General features: G+C 41.3%; 1 protein-coding gene across 2 annotated transcripts in view; it reads right to left on the bottom strand.

Annotated features, from left to right (window-relative positions):
* Positions 1–15,202, bottom strand: part of LOC309584650 (zinc finger RNA-binding protein-like) — a 65,275-nt gene that overhangs the window by 35,148 nt on the left and 14,925 nt on the right. For both annotated transcript variants that reach the window (XM_082300809.1, XM_082300810.1), the window contains exons 4-7: positions 13,519–13,663; positions 11,429–11,647; positions 9,959–10,200; positions 8,775–8,966 (exon numbers count right to left, since the gene is read on the bottom strand). In XM_082300809.1, the coding sequence (XP_082156935.1) occupies positions 8,775–8,966; positions 9,959–10,200; positions 11,429–11,647; positions 13,519–13,663 (798 nt within the window). The remainder of the gene's footprint in view (positions 1–8,774; positions 8,967–9,958; positions 10,201–11,428; positions 11,648–13,518; positions 13,664–15,202) is intronic.

Here is a 15,202-nt window from a genome sequence, read left to right as displayed (position 1 = left end):
AAATGCAATTGTATGGTCTTATATTTCAATGGGATGCTTCTGCCAAGGATCCCTTATTGATAATAGAGTGGGTCTTTTTGCCTTACAGATCTCCAAAAACAATCTTCACAACGATGGAAATGTTAGCTCAGATTATAATCAGAGGCAGGTCAAGGTTGTTAACTATGGCAGGCAAAGAGTTTGCTGTAATTTATTTGCCTCTGAAGAAGCAATATTTTGATTGGGCATTACTAAACTCAGAAGAACTTCAGATAGCATTATTGAATTATCCAGGCACTTGTTCTATTTATTTCCCTAGTCATAAATTATTTCAGGCAAAATTAAGCTTTAGAGAAAGACCACTGTTAAGTGAAGTGCCTTTGGATGCTGTGACAATTTTTAGTGATGGGTCAGGAAAGACACATCGTTCGGTGGTAACGTGGCAAGACCCAGAAACTAAAACATGGAAACAGAATATTCAAATAGTAGAGGGTTCAACCCAGGTAGTAGAACTTGCAGCAGTAGTTAGAGCATTTCAGCTTTTCCCAGAGCCTTTTAATTTGATTACAGATTCTGCTTATGTTGCTAATATAGTTAAGAGAATAGAAGGATCAGTTTTAAAGGATGTTAGTAATAATGCTCTGTATCGTTATCTTAAATGTCTTTATACGCTCGTGCAAGATAGAACTAATCAATATTTTGTCTCCCATATTAGGGCTCATTCTTCACTCCCAGGATTCCTGGCGGAGGGCAACTCCAGGGCTGATAAGTTAACAGTTGCCATAGTGAACACCTTGCCAAATATTTTTGAACAAGCAAAGTTGAGTCTTGCCTTCTTTCATCAGAATGCACAAGCTCTTATGAGAATGTTTTGTCTTTCCAGAGATCAGGCTAGAGCAATTGTAAATACCTGCCCAGATTGCCAACTGGTGCAGCCTCCTGTTTCCATGGGAGCAGTAAACCCTTGAGGGCTACAGAGTTTGCAATTGTGGCAAACGGATATTACCAAGTATCCGTCTTTTGGAAAATATAAAAATATCCATCTGTCAGTGGATACATTTTCCAATGCAGTTTTTGCTTCTGTACACACAGGAGAGACAGCAAATCATGCGTGTCAGCATTTTTTGCAAGCTTTCGCTTCCTTGGGGGTACCTCAAGAAATAAAAACAGATAATGGTCCTGCTTATACAGCCCAGAAGGTAGCCACAGTTTTGATGAATTGGGGTGTTTGCCATACTTTTGGCATTCCTTATTCGCCCACGAGTCAGGCAATTGTAGAAAGGACACATCATTCCTTGAAGCGTATTTTAGATCAGCAAAAGGGAGATCTAGCACAAGCAACACCACAGATGCGATTAAGTAAAGCTTTGTATGTTTATAACTTTTTGAATAGTTCTTCTGCAGAGCCTGATCCTCCAATATTTAGGCATTTCTCTAATAGCACACATGCAAAATTGAGAGAAAATCCTTTGGTTCTGATTAGAAATCCAGAAACAGGACAAATAGAAGGTCCATTGCCATTAATAACCTGGGGAAAAGGATTTGCTTGTGTTTCTACAGGTACGGGACCTAGGTGGCTTCCTGCGAAGAATGTGAAACCATATCACGCGCAGAAAGAAGTTGACAACTCTACAAGTAGAGAAGAGAGTACGCAGACATGAATTTCGCAGAGACTACAGCCCATACCTGCAATCTTTTGTTTTATTGTTAAAGCTGTAAATTTTAGGTTTTAGATTGATGTAAGAGTGCATAAGCAAATGTGTTGTAAAGATCTTTTGGCAAATAATCCTCATTTCTTTATTTAAAGAAGGTATAAAATATTTTTGTGCCTCATAAATAAAGTGGAAGTGAAATTGGGAAATACAAAAAAAATATTCTTACAAATTAGTTTAGAGATTGAAATTTGAGGAGGAGTCTTTTGCCAAGAGAACTTTCAAGAAGCATGAAATTTAATCAAATGTTAAGTTTGTTTTTTGCTTTGTTTGTCTTGTTTGTTTTCGGTGGGACAGCTTTGCCGGTTGATCAACCTAAGACCAATGTTTGGGTGACTTTAGCTAATGCTTCAGGGTTGGATACTCTATGTCTGTCTACCACAACTCCAGAAAATCCATTTTCAACTTGTCTAGTCAATGTTCCAATAGAGAATTGGCCAATCCCAGAGAAAATTGACAGGGCCTTACGAGGTGCCTTTGCAGGATCAGAAGTTTGGGAACACTATACTCCAGTAAATACATGGGAATGGTGGACTCCCTATCTTCCTAAAACCTCTGATGAACCTGAAGAATTGGAAATCCTTGGTTCTGTAAAAGTGAAATTCTGTGTTGAGTTCCATTTTACAAACATTAATCAATCACTGATGAGAGATGTTTCTCCATATCACCCTGTGTATAAGAACCACTCCTTTTGGTGTAATAGTACTTTTGTAGTTTCATCTGCACCTAGCTCTATTCCTCTGCAATTACCAAGAGGAATGTTTTTTGTATGTGGAGACAGAGCATGGCCAGCTATCCCTTCAAACATTAAGGGTGGTCCGTGTACTTTGGGAGAGCTTACATTATTTACTCCTAATATGAAGACAATTGCCAACGTGAGACACAAAGATCTACTCCACATCAATATGGACCAGATGGCAAAGATGATTTTACCCCATGGGGCTATGGAAAAAGGCTTGTAACATCTCTTCTTATGCCACCAGTTGCCTCAGTAGTTGCGTTAAAGCAGTTGGATCAGTTGGGATGTTGGCTGAGTAAACAATCTAATGCCACGTCCCTTGCACTAAGTGGCCTTTTAGCAGATGTCAAAAATGTGAGGCATGCAACTTTGCAAAATAGAGCAGCCATTGATTTTCTTTTACTAGCCCATGGACATGGATGCAAAGACTTTGAGGGGATGTGCTGTATGAATCTGTCTGACCACTCAGAGTCTATTTATAAGAGCATACAACAACTTAAAGAGGGTGTGTCGAAAATAAGAATCGATGATGGAACTTGGCTGGATAATTTATTTAGTGGATGGGGTTTAGCATCGTGGGTAAAGAAATGTCTTACAACAGGTCTATACATTTTGGCAGTTATAGTAATAGTTCTCATAATGGTGCCATGTCTGTTTCAATGTGTACAGCGAATGATTGATAAATCCATCAAAGGAGTTTTTTGGTGCAGAAAGGAGGGGGAGATGTGTGAGACAGAGGAGTAGAAACTCCTGCAATTAAAGGAGGCTTTGATTTACAACCCTGGAAGAGACTAGGTCTGGCTTAATTGACAGAAATTTGTGGACTTTAAGCAAAAGGATTACAAACTTGTGTTCCTATCATTATAAGTAAAATTGTACACTGGGTGTTTTGGTGAAGGGTTTTAAAATATAATAGTGTGGTTTTATATAGTTTAAGTTAAGAATGTAGATGGTATAAGAGAGACATCTGTGTGTACGTGACATGAGAAGTTATTGGTCAAGACATAGCTGCATTGCAGTGAGAAGTGCCACAGGTGATAGGTCATTAATCTAAAACAAAGTGTCGTTTTAAGTATCTATTGGATTAGAAAGTTATAAATTATGATGTAACCCTAAATCTTGTGACTAGTCGCCATTACTCGGAGGTGTTGTAAAATCTCACGCCTCGACTGATGTGTTTGTTATTTTAAACAATAAATTCGTGTAGTTGCATAGTCCCATCCCTTGAAGTTATTTTCCTCCGACACGTGAAGCGCGGAAAACGGACAGTCCATCAACTGGGTGAGGCAGCTCCTGGGACTGACGACTGAGGACCTTGCCCCTCTGTTCAACCTGCTTCGTGGGAATGAGGATCTCAAATCCCCGAGGCAGTTGACAGAAGAAGCAAGAAACTCCCTCATCAAAGTCCAGGAGGCGCTGTCATCTCACCAAGCCCATCATTATGCCCCAGGTCTGCCCTTTCAATTTATAGTGTTGGGGAAAATGCCATACCTCCATGGGCTGGTTTTCCAGTGGGACAAGGTGCAGAAGGATCCCCTTCTGATTATTGAGTGGGTTTTCCTCTCGCACCAGCCGTCCAAAAGTATTACCACACCACAGGAGCTCATGGCTCAGTTGGTGATAAAGGCTAGGTCTCGCCTCCGTACCCTTGCGGGGTGTGATTTCACATGTGTTTACTTGCCATTGACAACCAATGCATTGGACCATCTCCTTCAAAACAACAATCATCTCCAATTTGTCTTTGATAGTTATTCGGGACAAATATCGGCTCACAACCCGAAACACAAATTGTTCAATTCGGCCTTTAAATTAATTCCAAAAGAAATTCAGAGTCGTGAACCCCTCAATGCCCTGACGATCTTTACGGATGGTTCTGGGGCATCTCACAAGTCTGTCATCGCTTGGAGGAATCCTCGCACTCAGAAGTGGGAGTCTGATGTGCAGGTGGTCGAAGGATCACTGCAGGTTGCAGAGCTTGCCGCAGTGGTCAGAGCATTTTAGCGGTTCAGCGAACCTTTTAATTTGGTAACAGATTCCGCATATGTAGCAGGAGTGGTGTCCAGAGCAGAAAGAGCATCGCTCAGAGAGGTGGCAAATCCAAAAATCTATAAATTGCTTTCGAAGCTAATCCAAATTGTCTCCCACCAAAAGCAACCCTTTTACGTAATGCATGTGAGGTCACACACTAACCTGCCAGGATTTATTGCTGAAGGGAACAGGAGAGCAGATGCCCTAGCTATGCCCATCGAGTTAGCGAATCTGCCTAACAGATTCCAGCAAGCCCAGCTGAGCCATGCAATGTTCCATCAAAATGCTCCAGCCCTCGTCCGAATGTTCCACCTCACTAGAGACCAGGCGAAAGCCATTGTGGCGACGTGCCCCAACTGCCAAAAACATCAGCTTCCATCACTAGGTCAGGGGGTTAACCCCCGAGGCCTAGGCAGTTGTGAGGTATGGCAAACAGATGTCACCCACTTCCCCCAATTTGGCTGCCAGAAATATATTAATGTTTCTGTGGATACTTTTTCTGGTGCAACCTTTGCCTCAGCTCACCGTGGGGAGAGGGCCAAAGATGTCATCAACCACCTGGTACAGGCCTTTGCTGTGTTGGGGACACCAAATAAATTAAAAACTGACAATGGCCCTGCGTACACCTCTGCAGAGTTTAACAGATTCATGAGTGAGTGGGGTGTGGATCACAACACTGGCATCCCTCACTCGCCCACAGGCCAAGCCATCGTGGAGAGGAAACATCAGACACTAAAAAGACTGCTTGAACAACAAAAGGGTGGCAATGAGATCGCTGCCCCCCACCATAAGACTGTCCGAAACGTTGTTCACTTTGAACTTTTTAAACTGTTCCTATTAGGAACCTGATCCTCCCATCCTGAGACACTTCACAAACTCTGCTAAACATAAACTGACTGAGAGACCTGAGGTCCTAATAAAGGACCCTGACACTTTACAGATCTGTGGCCCGTACCCCCTAGTCACCCAGGGTAGAGGCTACGGGTGTGTTTCAACCCCAGGAGGACCTAAATGGATCCCTGGAAAGTGGATCAAACCTTTCTTAACAAAGACATCAAAACCAAAGCAGCTTGAAAACGCAGTAGCAACTGCCTGGAAAAGGAGGAGAAACAAGACCTGCTGAATAAACAAGAAATTCTCCTCCCAGGCTGCAAAGACAAACATTCCCTTTCCCACCTTCTCTGTGTTTCCCTCCCCTAATTGGCCCTTTGTTTTGAAAGAGGGGGAGTCCAAGGGAGCCATTGTTATTTAAGTTAATTGTATTTGTATTAATTTTATTTATGTTGCACTGTCCCTAAAGTTATCTCCCATAACTGCATGATGACATCCTACATGCTGCTGTCCCATCTGCTGCTGCAGCTCCTCCTGTACACTGGGAGCTCCAGTAGACGGATTCCTTCAATTATCAAGGACATTGTATGGGGTTTCTTTATGGAGTTGTTAATTCTATTAGCCTTTCCCATTTATAAGTGTTTGATTTTGAAATCCCTTAAGCCTTTCCCCTCATTTCAATGTAATAAAGAAGGGGGAGATGTTGGGGTGGCTCAGCCTGCTCTCGGGCTGAAACCATCAAATGTCAGCCACCAGAAGAGATCACTGCGGTCTAGGTTACCTCCCCCTGGGTGGCTCCCAATCCTAAATTACCTCCCCCTGTTCCAGAAAGTTCTCCCTTTTGTAGTTATTAATTGGTTCCCTGTTATGAGTCCTGCCTCCCTGTTTTCCCCATTTGTTCTGAAAAATTGTATCCTCCCCTCTGCTTGTACCCCATTAGTTGTTTTCCCTTTCCCTGCCTTGCTCCACCCCCCCATAAAGGGGGCTAGCCCACGTCTCCTCAGGGCTTTTTGCTGGTCCCTGGTCCCTCCTGCAAATAAACCTGTTGGAACTCACACCAGAAGCCCCTCCCGCCTTCTTTGCCTCCGGGCTAACGCCAGCCTGATCATCGGCTGCCCGACGACGTGCTTCCTCTGAGGAGGAGCCAGCGCACGCACCCATCTCACGCCGATTCCACTGAGCCGTCCAGCGAGGACGCTGTGGAGGCTAACGCTGCGTCCCCTCTGCCCGAGGGCACGCCGGGGCTTGTGGTGACAAGCCCCCGGTTGCGTTATTTTGGGCCCCTCAAAACAAGACAGATGTTGAAGTGGTGGAGTGCATCCAAATAAAGGCAACAAAGCTGTTAAAAGGTCTAAAGCACAAGTCCTATGAGGAGCGGCTGAGGGAGCTGGAGGTATTTATCCTAGAGAAAAGGAGGCTCAGGAGAGACCTTATCACTCTCTACAACTACCTCAAAGGAGGCTGTAGCCAGGTGGGTGTTGGTCTCTTCTCCCATGTAGCAAGGGATAGGACAGGAGGAAATGGCCTCAAGTTGTGCCAGGGGAGGTTTAGATTAGATATTAGGAAAAATTTCTTCGTGGAAAGGGTTGTCAAGCATTGGAAGAGGCTGCCCAGGGAAGTGGCTGAGTCACCATCTCTGGAGGGATTTAAAAGTCATGAAAGACGTGTAGATGTGGTGCTTAGGGACATGGTTTAGTGGTGGACTTGGCAGTGTTAGTTTAATGGTTGGAGTTGATGATCTTAAAAGGCTTTTACACCCTAAATAATTCTATGATATGCACACAAGTGTATACATACACTTCTTAGCTTTTTATTCTTATTTTAAGCATGTTCCTCATCAGAATACAGACATATTAATGTCACAATTTTACAAATATAATTTCAAGCAACTCTTCAAAATTACTTTTTTTCCTGCTAGAATGCACTAGATTCTTCAGTGCACCAAAGAAAGAGTCCTTTAAGATTTCATTTTTACACTGATGACAACCTAACTTAGCATTAGCAACTATCTATGAGGAAGAGAAAAGGACATCCAAATATACAAAGATAATATATTATTGTATTCCATATACCTATGGAGTTACTGGGCACAACCCAAAAATTTAATGGTACAACTTCATTAATGAAAGAACAAACACTAGGCAAATCTATCTAAATCATAATTTTTGTTCTTCTACTAACAAAAAAGAAATTGGGAAATTATTTTAAATTTGCTATGAGATTTATTTGAACAGGAATGATATTACTGATGCCACTTTGTACAGTGTTCTGAGATACAAAGGGCTATAAAAGATGAATATTAATACTTTGTTACTTACATTAATAATTTCATATCTTTGAGGAAAATCTGTAATATCTAAACACACATTCTACATTGCACCATTCCATTTACTGTCATATGACCAAATTTAGAAACAGGTCACAGGAGTTCACAGTGCAGCTTGCAGTCTTTATTCTAAAATGCTCACCTAACTGCACATAGACAGTAGGGAAAGCATGCTTACCAAAACTCTTCAAACATACTCATAAAATCTACTACAGGACATTGTCCCTTGTTTCCATATGCCATTTTTTTTTGCAAGAAATACCAAAAAGTGACACATAATAATCCCATCCCTTGGCACTCAGTTTAGTGTTTCAAAGCACAGAGAGCTTTCACAGCGCCAAATAAGAATGTCAAGAGAAGTCTTGAAAGGTGTTAGGGGGCACAAGCATGCTACTGGCATGTCCTCATTGACACTTTTCCCATCTTACTCTATACCTTCTTCCTACAATTTACATACCTTTCCCAATACATCCTCTTCTTGATGCTGTGGCAATATGTTTTCCCCCTTTCTCCCAACAAGGCTCTTCTAATGATGCCATGAAGATTTTTGCCTTTTCTTTTATACCCCTGTTATACCCTTTTACAACTTCTGTATTCTTAGTGCTTCTTGCCTACATTCTTGGACTTGTTTGTCAAGCTGAGAGACTAAACATTTTAGAAGCTTCGTAGCTAGGGATCAGTGTGCCCCAGACCCCAAGGTCCTCTCCAGAACACATTCTGTAAACTAAGATAGAACCATCCAGGGGAAGGCTCCTTGGGGAGGGGGGCTCACTTGAGCCTCTCATTGGGGAATCTTTGATAGATATGCTAATTAGTAAAACCTATAATGTTATACCAGATCTTTTGGGGGGGCATATTCGGCGGGGTGCATCACGATGCACATGACCTGGACGTGTGCACCTAAGGATCCTTAAAATAAATACCAAGGTAAAATCCCTTTTCCCCTTCTAACCGTGTTTGACTCTTGATTTTAAGACCAGGAAAAGGCATCACTAATAGTGAGCTTAAAGATAATTTTGAAACAAAAAGCAGAACTAAATGTCTTTAAACAAAACAATTCTAATTATATTGTTTCTGCATATTTTCTCCTAAGATGAGAAAAATGATGGAAAGAAATATATGACTGACTTGTATAATAAGGACAAGAGAAAGTTCTTACTTTTTGATGTTTGGCTCCACGGATATGGGCAGCGTAAGCATCTGCTCCTGTACAAGACACATCACAAAGCTCACAACGCAACTGATTCTGAGTTCCACGAGCAGAAGTACTGTTGTTATTGGTGTTCTGGGAAGCTTTTAACGCCGCTTCTTTCTTTTTGTGTTTCTGGCCTTCTAAGTGTTCTTTATAAGTCTGTTTAAATAAAAAATATACACAGCTGGTTTTGTACTGCTCATTCATCATTCATGTATATACATGTAATATAGAACATAGCATAAAACACATGCTTTGTATGAAAAATACTTCCTACACTGAACATTGCTTCCATATGACATGTTTTAAGGCATAAGCAGGCTACTTCCAAAACCAAGATATTTTTTTCACCACCAGGATTCCCCTTTTAGGTAATACAATATGGTCTTTACTCCTCTACCTTCTCACTTCCTCAATCAAGTACTGGTCAAAATATATTACCATTGAAAGCCTGATAAGATCAGAAAACTGTCTCAGTTGCATTTTCCTACATTGCATTGAATTATTCTTGATTTTGAATTTTCCTCAAACTGCAAGACCACAGTTACTAAATGTATCCAGATAACTAAAAAAATAAATTCAAACAAAGGTAGCGCATAAATAAAGGTGCACTGAAAATAAAATACAGAAGTTGCTATTTGTTCCTATACTAACACTAGCAATCTATGGAGCAGACAGGGTTGAAAATAATGACTAATTTACCTTTAAGAGTAAGAACTGTTTTGCCAAACACACACACAAACACTTCATGAATCGATATCTACTTTTTATGAACTTGTATCCCCTTTGAAAGTAAACTGGGATGCTGGAATAAAATGAATACATTTTCAGGATTACCATTCATAAAGTTTTGAAAAAAGTATTTTCTAAGAAGTTTGCTTTGTTAAAAAAACAAACAAAATTCAAAGTTTAGAATACTTCTGGAGTCCAAAGCACAGCTGAAGCTTCTCTGTACAAGCTAAGGGGATGCATCTTTTTGTCTTCTCATATGGCCTCTTTCTACCATAGCACACATTTTCATTTAATTATTCCTTTAGTATAAGTATAGAATCAGGTCTTCAAAAATTAACAAATATTCTTAAAGGGGCCATTTTTTTACCTGAAAAAATTATTACTAAAGCATGTAGCAGAATATTACATAATACAGGTACCTGTGGTCCAGCACAACTGATCTTGCAAACATCACAGTAGTGGATCTGGGGTGGTTTGGGAGGTTGCTTTGGTTTCAGTTGCTTATTTTGGAATGGTGCCTTTTTAGTAAAGGTGGTCCCTGTCCAAGCAGCTGTTGCAGCAGCAGCTGCTGCTGCCACTGCCTGTTTCTGCTGCTGCTGCTGCTGGTAATAGGATGATGCAGCTGAATATACTGCGGCTTCATAGCCAGAATAAGAGGTACCTCAAAGATCAAAATAAAATAAATGATACGTCACTGTACATCATGTATCAATTACATAATACACTAATTCCAAGCATATTGCATAATATAGTAGGATATAAATGATTTATTGAGATCTTGTCAGGCAGTCTGAATTTTCCTTTATGTTTCACAGTACACAAATACATAGCATACCATTTGTATCAGGAGTATATTTGATTTTAGACAAAATTTTGTAGACACACTGTTCTGTTAAATATATCAAAGCATCCCTAAAGAATATGTGAAATTTCCTGGTAAAACTGGTAAGACTGAGTATGATGCAACAAGAATTTTAATAAAAGATTTATCAAAGGTCACTTGAAATAAGCAGTCTTCCAGAGCCAGATTTACTGTTCAAGTTTCAAACAGAAAAGGACAGATATTATGTAGACTAAAGAAAAAAAATAAAAGAAGATACAAGACAGAATGCAATAGCATTAGCTGTTCTATTTCAAGCGGGTTGCAGCACACCCTGTCTAGACACTCCTTGATTTCTAGTATCAAACTTTAATAAATCAAGGAAACTGGGCTTTCATACCTTTTGAGCCAGTTTTCCCATAAACTTTATACATCTACTGGTTCAACTATTTTAATCCTCTGATCAAGCTCTGTTTCAATGAAGTCTTACAATCCATTTTTAAACAGAAAACAAACCAAAACAAATAGTTCAAGGTAGCTATAACATGCCAGTTGGTTACCATCTGGCCACAAAATTAATGTCTTTTCACCTTTAACAACTTTTTGGATTTCTAGTGTTTGAAGGAAAGTCTTTCTTTGTAGCACCCATTCTCCTCCCATCTTGGATCGAGACAACCCAAACTTACAAGATTTATATTTGACTGCTCCTCCTTGTCTGTGTAATTGCTGCTTGATGGCAGCATGCTCCAAATTTCCCTGGGTTGTATTTGTGTTCCCTTATTTTTTCTATCCCCCATCTTTTCTCTCCAAACTTTACAGTAAGTCACAAAACACTTGTGCACATAGCAATGCCAACACTTTGTATATCCTCACATGTAACACAATAGGCACATACAAACATCAAACCTCTTTTAAAGATACATATTTTGCCATTATTATGATTTAACTGGTTGATATTTCTCAGTAGACTATGATGTAATTGAACACAAACTGCTAAAATGCTGAGTATTTAAATCATCTCCCCTAACAAATGCAAAGATCCCAGCAATATAATATGTAAAATTCTTACCAGAGTAAGTAACCGCTGTTGTACTGTATGTTGCACTTTGAGTATAGGATGGAACAACAGTAGCTGCAGCTGCTACCGGCTGCACGGTAGAGGATACTGGATATATAGAAAATGTAGTTGTTGCTGGACTTGGGGTTGCAGGTTTTATAGCTGTCACTTGTCGCGTTTGCTGGGCTTGGGTATACTGAGTTGCCCCTTGGCTATATCCTGCTTTTGGAGCTAATTAGGATAGAAAATAGACATGTACAAACATTGATATGCTTTAGTTGAATGAAATGCAAACCATATTAAGCGATACTTAATGATATGCTAGGGAATAAACACATTATCAAGTGGGTTTTGTTTTAGTTTGGTTGGTTTTTGCCTTTTTTTTGTTGGATTTTGTTCGGGTTTTTTACAGTAATGGTTATGCTTCAGCTACCATATATCCCACAATGGTTTAATCACATCACAGCTCACACTAGCAAGCCTCAGATTTATTTACGTATTTTTAACTGTGCTGTCATGTTTTTAAACAACCTTCTCTTCAATGGTTTTACTAGAGTACACACTAAACCAAAGTACATCTAAACTTTGCTATTATTTCTAATTATAGTTTAAAAAAAAGTAAATAGGATTTGTTTTGTAGCATTTATGATACCAATAATTAAAGAACTATATATATTAACTAAAGAATTTTTTTAAAAAAGTCTTTCTAACCAAGTTAGCATCTGAACCCACCATTGACTTTTTCAACCTACTCCAGCAAAAATGTTTGCCTAGAAGTACGTTTTGAGTGTATTAATAACAATCCAAACCTCAAAGATAGTTACTTATGGCAATGTCACAATGATGTTCAAGTTGTAGGTGCATCAAGTTTTTTCTACACATTGACAGGGATTACATGTTGTCTTTGTTTGAAAGACATGTCTGCCAAGGAAGGCGGGAACCTCCCTTGGAATGGAGAATATGATCCCCCCCTCAGAATTATTATAACCTTGAAATTAAGGGGCTTTCAGGAAAAAATATGGGAAAAGGAATAACAGTTCTTTACTAGTATGTATAACAAGGCAAACAAACAACAGTGGCAGTGACAACAAACAAAACCAGAAACCCAGTAACAGCCTTCTTTCAACTGCAGGCACTTTCCCCTTTGGTGTAGTTACGGTCTCAGCCAGCAGGGGCGCTGTTGGCTCCCAATCGGGCAGAGAGTGTGCGATGATTCCCCTGCGGCTGCAGGGGCTGTGGCACGACTTTCGGCCGTTTCCCTCCACGCGGTAATGGCGGGTGCAGCCAGCAGAAATGGATGGAGAAAAGGCTCGAGGTAGCCAGCTGGGAAGGCAGGGATGAGCAAAGTCCCGGAGTGGTAGATGAGATGTACCAGAAACTCGGCACCTGTAGCTGGAACTGCGGGGCATCCCGGCAGGGCAGGGGGTGCAGAGCTACAATGTAGCGAAAACTCGGCGCAGTGGCAAAAAAAAAAAAGCAGGGGTGGGGCAGCAGCAGCCGGGCTCTGAGCCAGGCAGGGAAAAGCTCCCTGGGAGGAGGAAAAGGGCTCAGGGATCCCGGGGTTTTCCCCTGAGGCCCCCGAGCAGATGGTCAAAGTCCATTTTTTAGTGTGGTAGGGTGTTAATAAAGTCCCAGTTCAGTGGCTGCTCTCACGAGCAGAGGCTCACCCCACGGCAGAAGAAGGACTGGGCTGGACTCCGGCAGCGAATTCCCTCCCCCAAGCAGCAGCTCTGACCATCCTCCTCCAAAGCGGAGAGCAAGAGGGCTAGGAGCTGCACCCAACCCCTTTTCCCCAGCCCAATTCTCGAGGTATCTCTGCCCCTCCAAGAGAAACCCCCCAGCTAAGAGGGCAGCCAGCCCCACCCTTCCCAGAGAAACTTCTTTTGTCTCTCGTAAGTACCTGGTCGTTATTATCTCTTAGCAACAAAAAATGGGCGAAAATTCTCAAAGAGAAAGAAACAAAAGAAGAACTCCTAAATCCCAACACATATCAAAACAATAAATAAATCTGATAATATGAAATATTCAAAGACATATTTTTAAGCTATTAAAACAGTCTACAGACTGTATATAATGACAGGAGTTTGAATCATGCCACCCACCTGTCTGGTAGTATGACTCAGCCACTGAAGGTTGAGGCTGGGCAGCAGCAGCCACAGCTGCAGCAGTTGCTGTTGGTTGTTGATAGTATTGTTTGCTGTCATAAGCTACAGCTGGGGCAGTAGATCGAACATAAGAATAGGAATCCTAAAAATTCAAAAAAGAAAACCCATCAAATTTCTCCTTAAGTATATATCTGGAAGAATAAAAATCATTAGCAGAGTAAAAGATTTTTCTTCTATTTCAGTTAAGTAGATTTTAAAATTATCTACAGATACATTATATACCAATATATGCATTAAAGAAATTAAATTTATGTTTACAGATACTTCAGGCCTGAAGACAACCCTGAATGGTCTTTTTCAAACATAATATAGGAATTAATCTCATGCTATTAAATCACTTTTTCCCTTCTGAATTATTTTTGTTACCAAAAAGCAACTCATTGCACACTAGTTTTTCATAATGACTATATCAGATTGCATTCCTATAAAATATGAAGGAAAAAACCACCACAGATCTCCACAAACCACAATATATTCACAAGTTTACAAACATGGAACCATGCTTGGCCCTCCCTAAGACAGGAAAAGCCACCAGAAAAAAAAAACAGTATCAAGGGGGTCCTATATTTTTCCCTTCGGGCAGGTAGAAGGCAGTAGCTCAAAGAAAAGGGGTGAATGGAGGAAAGTCCTTGCTCGGAGCAGCAAGCAAATCCCCTCCTTGCCCACCTCACCCTCCCAGGTGTCTCTGTACAATAGGTATGAAGATGTAGAAGGCCAGTCAAAGGATGATGAGGATGGAGATCCATCTATGCCACAGGTGTTGAAAGGGTCAGAAAGGCCTACCCCCTGTATAACGACCACCTCCACGAGGAAAAGACAGGTTGCAGCTGTAGGCAGTTGCCTTCTAAGGTGAACAGAGGGTCCAATATGCTGGATGGACCCTCCTCTTAGGGAAGTGTGCTGCCTCCCTGGGGCCTGGGTTAAAGACATGACCAGGAAAGTTCTCTAGCCTGGTACAGCCCTCAGACTACTACCCATTATTGGTCTTCTACATGGGTGGTGATGAAATCACAATACGTAGTCCAAGGGCAATCAAAAGAGACTTCAGGGCCTTGGGATAGCTGGTAAGGGAATCTGGAGCACAGGTTATTTTCTCCTCTATCCTCCCAGTTGTGGGCAGAAACATTGGAAGAAACAGATGAGCCCAGTCTAATACATGGCTCCATGGCTGGTGTCACTGCCACAATTTTAGGTTTTTGTATAATGGGATGGCCTACATGACATCAGGCATGCTGGAATCAGGTGGGATTCCCCCTTCTCAAAAAGGGAAGAGGGTCTTTGCTCAGGAGCTGGCAGCGCTCATTGATATAGAGCTTTAAACTAGACATGACAGGGAAGGGGGATAATATCAGGCTTGTCCTTGACAAGCTGTGGGACAACACATCAAGATTAGAGGGATGGAGTGGTAGCAAGGGCCCTCAGCCAGTGGCTCTGAGATGTGCTAGCCACACTGGAGCACACTTGAAGACTTAGAGATGAGCCAGAAGATCCTGAGGTAATAGAAGCCACCAGGGAAACACCTCAAAGGAGGGGTGTTCCTCTAAAAAAGGTGACACAGCTGACAGCCCATCTGAGATGCCTTTACACCAATGCACACAGCATGGGCAACAAACAGGAGGAG

The sequence above is a fragment of the Coloeus monedula genome, assembly GCF_965178545.1.
Source record: "Coloeus monedula genome assembly, chromosome: W".
Lineage (NCBI taxonomy): Eukaryota > Metazoa > Chordata > Aves > Passeriformes > Corvidae > Coloeus > Coloeus monedula.
The sequence above is the reverse complement of the archived record's forward strand: the minus strand, read 5'-3'. Positions and strand labels throughout refer to the sequence as shown.